The 5519-nt window shown below is 29.4% G+C and overlaps 1 protein-coding gene across 1 annotated transcript; it reads left to right on the top strand.

Moving 5' to 3' along the window:
• Window positions 1–3276: 3276 nt before the first annotated feature.
• LOC112694201 (glycoprotein 3-alpha-L-fucosyltransferase A-like) lies at window positions 3277–4656 on the top strand (the record flags this gene model as incomplete). The annotated part of the gene is given in 2 exon segments (XM_025569604.1): window positions 3277–3698; window positions 4024–4656. Coding segments are annotated over 2 exon segments (729 nt in total), but the record flags the coding sequence as incomplete, so codon positions are not given.
• Window positions 4657–5519: the final 863 nt, after the last annotated feature.

Below are 5519 nucleotides of genomic sequence, written 5' to 3'. Positions count from 1 at the left end.
TTTTTAAACATAACCTAACCAGCAAAGCTGCCAGTCCTAAGCCTGGAGAAAATGTAAAGGAAAATATTACTGCTAATTATATCATAGTTACAGGTAGTAGGACGGCATTCGGTTTTTAGTTATGGAACCATAGGGGGCCCGGGACGGAATTCGGTACCAGCCAATTTCTCAATTCTATAATAATTAAAAATAAACACGTTTCATAACAACCTGAATAATATGAGACCTTTTTTTATTTTACATATTTTCAGACATTTTGATATAAATACATATTTTTAAATATTTCATTAATATTTACATATTTTGTAAATATTTCACATTTTCCTACCATTTCAATACAGTTTTTATTTAATTTACAATTATTATATTGGAATTAAATGAAAGAAAATATTTCAAATCTTGATTCAGATATTGTAATTGCTATTACTTCTGATATTATGTAAATTAATAACTTGCAAAATAATTTAGCATATATTTCCAAACGATTTTTTTTCTTGGTTAAAATAATAAAATATTAGAAACATTAAATCTAACAATAGTTGAAAGTCTTGCGATAGTGGAAAATGCAGAAATTCAATGAAATTAAGTTCAAGGAGAATCCGGAGTTATAATAAAAATTAATTAAACTTCGTACTGGATAATACGTTGGTTTACAAAAAAATTTAAATTATTAGATATAATCTTATTAATATAAATAAAAATATGTCAAATTATATTGAAGTAACACCATCCGATATATTTGGTATGAAATATGCCCTATTAACCTCGGTTGACATTGAATACAGCTTCAACCGCTACGAGTTCACTATGAAATCTAACCGCCGTACATTAAAATTTGAAAATTTTTAAACGTACGTCTTACTCAAATATTCCGAAGAAGACAACAATGAAAAAGATTAAATGAATAATTAATAATTAAAAATTAATGGAAAATACCAGTTTTTTTTGTTAAATATTTTACGTTTTTTAATACATATTTTAGTAAAAATAAGAGTATAAATATTTAAATATTTTGACTTTTTTATTACATAAAAATCTATACCTACAAATAGCATACCATATTATTTGCCCTTATCTCACTCAATTACCCATCAGTATTCCCGTGTACCAACCATTTATAATCACTATATAAATGCTAAACTGTTTATCAATTACTATTATTTAATATTAGCCTTAATGGATTTATCACCATATTCATATCGATCCCAAAATTACAAAGTACATTTATCCAGCTTATATTGCATTCTCTCAAATCATTATATGAACGACATCGCTATCTAAATAACAAATTTTATATTATACCCTACAGTGTAGGGTATAGGGCCTATACCAATGGTCTTCAACCTTTTTTTGACCTGTGACCCACTTTTCTTACCAGACATTTTTCGCGACCCATGTAAATTTCGTTAGCCATGAAAACCAAATAAAAATGTTAAAATTGTTTAATGTATACCATTTTAGAAGTGCTTTTATAATTGAATAAATCAAAATTTATATATTTTAGGTTTTTAGGAAATATTTAATTTTTAATATAAATAATGAAACAAAAAAAAAATCCATGTAATGATACCGAAAAATGTATATGTTTTGATACACAAAAGAAATGACTGCAATATTTGTCCCGGACTGTTTTCACACGAAATACCTCCACCTCAGCTCAATTTAACACAATACAGTTTGTAGATTTATGAAATGTAAATAAGATTTATAAATTAAGTCGGGTAACTAAAGTGATGTTCCATGCTGAAGGCCGTCTCGGGTGACTGGATGACGTGCGGTTACCGCAACAAAAACGCAATGGTGTGTATTCAAGAACTGTGGCGGCGCAGGGGCGAAAAACGTACGTGTGCATCGGGCCTAAATTTAAGCCAAATAAACCATTTGTATAGATTATAAAATATAGAGGTCCTAACACTGTACATTGTGGGACTCCATAGTTAATTGGTAAAAATTACTCAAAATATTATCAACTCTTACAGCTTGATATCTTCCAACTAAAAATTACGAGAATAGATCAAGTGCTTTACCACGGATACCAGCATTTTAATTAAAATACTATGGTTTACCGAATCAAATGTTTTTTTCAGATCAAGAAAGATACCCATTACTTTATTATTTTTATCTAAGTTTTCCCTGATATATTTATCTGCTTGGACTAAAGCATCAAGTGTTGATTTACCTGACTGAAAACCATATTGATTATTTGGAAAAAAATTATTTTTTATTAAAAAGTTATACAAACGTTTTTTTAAAAATTTCTCAAAAATTTTACTAATAGATAATGAAAGTGAAATTGGTCTATAGTTGCCACAATCGTTCTTATCACCTGTTTTAAATAAAGTAATAATAATAAATTTTTTAAAACAAACGGGATAAACCCCACATTTTATTATTATTAAATATTAAAAAGAGAGGTAATGATACAAGTTTGGATAATCTTTTTAAAAAATAATTTGTCATTCCATATTCATAATATGAACATTCGTCTTTTAATAAGTTTAAATAGTTCTCAACTTCTTCGATTGAAATCGAATTTAGAAATAGTGAATCACTCACATGACATTTATTATTTAAAAACTCTCAATCTAATTTATGATAGTTATTTTTTTTATATTTTTTTGATATATCCTCACCAACATTAGTAAAGTAATCATTAAGAATATTACAGATTTTAAATTTATCGTCAACTATTTTATCATTTTTACTATAAAGCGAGGTAATAGGGATTTTGGGTTTATTTTTATTTTCAGTTATTTCATTAATAATACGACAAGTAGATTTTGTATTTGAATTTGCTTGAAAGATTTCATTTTGATAGTGTAGAATACGTGCTTTTTTGATTATAGTTTGAAGTAGATTTTTGTATTTTGAGAATTTAGTATCAAAGTTTAAATCAAAAGGCCTTTTTCGTTTTTTTTTGTACATTTTTTTTTTTTATTTATTGAAATTAAGATACCCCTTGTTATCCATTTCTTTAGTTAAATAAATGGTTTAGTTTATTATAATTTATTTTTAATTTTAATATTTATTTTTATTCCATATGCATCTGGATGATGTTAATGTTGGTGGATAAAGACCGAAATTTAGATATTAGCCAAACGCAATGGCTAAACTTGTGATTAATCGACTAAACTTGAGTTTAGCCATACTCCTAACACTAGCCGTAACATATAAATAAGTTAACTTATAGGTAGTAGTTTCTATCGTTGTTTGTAAATGAACTCGTATGTACCGCATCTGATAAAAATAATAATTCGAGTGTAACATTTGCTTCAGATATGGATTATGCATCATACCGAAGCTCCTTATTTGACATCAATTATGACAGATAGTAACGTATTCAATTGGACTTCAGATTATCGCAGGGACAGTGATATACCGAATCCGTACGGGTACTTTGTGGAATACAAACCTCCCCTACCACGGATAGAAAGAAATTATGCGGAGGGAAAAACCAAGAAAGTCGCGTGGTTAGTTTCGAATTGTAATCCGCACAGCAATCGTACGCTCTACGCCAACGAACTAGCGAATTACATTTCGGTCGACATATATGGTTACTGCGGAGTTCTCAAATGTCCTCGAGACAAAGATAACAGTTGCTTGAAAATGTTTCGAAAGTATTACAAATTTTATTTGGCTTTCGAGAATGCGCACTGTCGTCATTATATAACCGAGAAATTGTTCCGGAACGCGCTCAGGTAACTATTATCATTACGATGCACAATTTCTACCTTTACATTTATAATGATGCCTCTATGAATAACGGTAGTAAACAACAAATCGACTAAAGATCTCTGAAGCTTCTGAAAATAAGCATTTTAATAAAATACTTTCCCTACGAATTTCTTACACGTGGGAAAATAAATATTTTGCTGCAGTTATTCAAAGCTTAGATTCTTATAAAAAAATATTTCGGCTAATTACATATTGCTTTTTTTTTTTTTTTTTTTAATAATAACATATGCTGATCAACGTGTTCATCATTTTTTGAGTAACCGTGTTTTCTGTTTCGTTCACTTATAGTCATGACATGTTGCCGATCGTTATGGGACCGAGTCGCAGCGATTACGAATTGGTGGCGCCGAAGAACTCGTTCATACACGTGGACGACTTCGAATCGCCGAAGCTGCTGGCCGAGTACCTGAATAAACTCGACGAAGACGACGAGCTGTACAACGAGTACTTCCGGTGGAAGGGCACGGGCACGGTGATCAGCGAAACTAGATATTACTGTCGGCTGTGCGCCATGCTCCATGACGAAAAACGTTCACCCAAGTACTACGAAGACATCAACAAATGGTGGAATGGTTCTGGGGTGTGCATACGTTGACACGAAAACGTAGCTGTGTCCGGAATAACTACACCGAAGAAGTGGTGTGACACAGTATATGTAGTAGAGGGTCTATTCGGTTGAAATATTTATTTGTTGAGTGGATATGAACAACACTATTAATATTAATCACTTATATTTCACTATATATATACTATCTGAACCAGTAATACTTTGCCATTGTTTGATTTCATTATAAAATATTGCCCTGTCTGTGTATATTTATTCATCTGTGTAAATATAAAAATGGATGATTTGTGTATAATCTAGAATCTATAACTTGTTGTAAAAAAATGAAAGATAGCATACTGATTTTATTCCATTAATTTTCGTCGTATAAATTGATAATGAATAATATATATTACATTCTTGTATGAAAAATATTTTTAGTATTCCAATTGCTATGCACTTGAACAAACTTACAAAAATTATAACTGATGCTAACATTTAATGTAACGCGAGAGAATAAAATATATTTATAGTATTCAGATTAATTGTAGAGACGTACAGAGTTTTTGAAATTTCTACTCTGGAATAAGCAACACATAGTTGAGAGCAAACAACAAACAGTTGCCACAAAATAAAATACTATTAAGGATTTAAAATAAAAAGAAGAAATTATTCATGCGCATACTTTGGCACATAAATATGTTTTTTACACACAGTTAAAAATGAATCAAATGAACCGATTCCGTAGACCAGTGTTTTTCGACTTATTTTACCTAAAAAACTAGGAACTTGAACATTAACCTAAACCCTGGTTTCTTTATAATAAGATTAATAGATATCAGGTTTCAATATGTCAGACGATGTCCAAAACAATTATTGCATTACTATATAACAAATAAAAAAAATTATCTCGCATTGATTTAATGCTGATTCTTATAATTACTATGGTAAAATTTTTATTTTTTTATATGGTACTGATATCTGTCATATGTTTTTTTTTTCTAAAAATACTGCTTGAGGAAATTAGATACATGTCAAATAATTGTAATATTAATTAATTACGGTTTTTTCTTCCGTGTTACCAAGGAACCGAAAATCCCTTCAGTAACTTAAAGATTCTTCTCTGTGAAACACCAACTATTTTACCAAATACCATGTAAAAATCGGTTCGGTATTATTTGAGTTTAATAATCTTGAATACACTGAAATTTTCTAAATTGATTTGCCATTTCTTTAAAGT

The sequence above is a fragment of the Sipha flava genome, unplaced genomic scaffold (assembly GCF_003268045.1).
Source record: "Sipha flava isolate LNK unplaced genomic scaffold, YSA_version1 124_pilon_pilon, whole genome shotgun sequence".
Lineage (NCBI taxonomy): Eukaryota > Metazoa > Arthropoda > Insecta > Hemiptera > Aphididae > Sipha > Sipha flava.
Note: the sequence above shows the minus strand (reverse complement) of the source record. Positions and strands in the feature narration are given on the sequence as shown.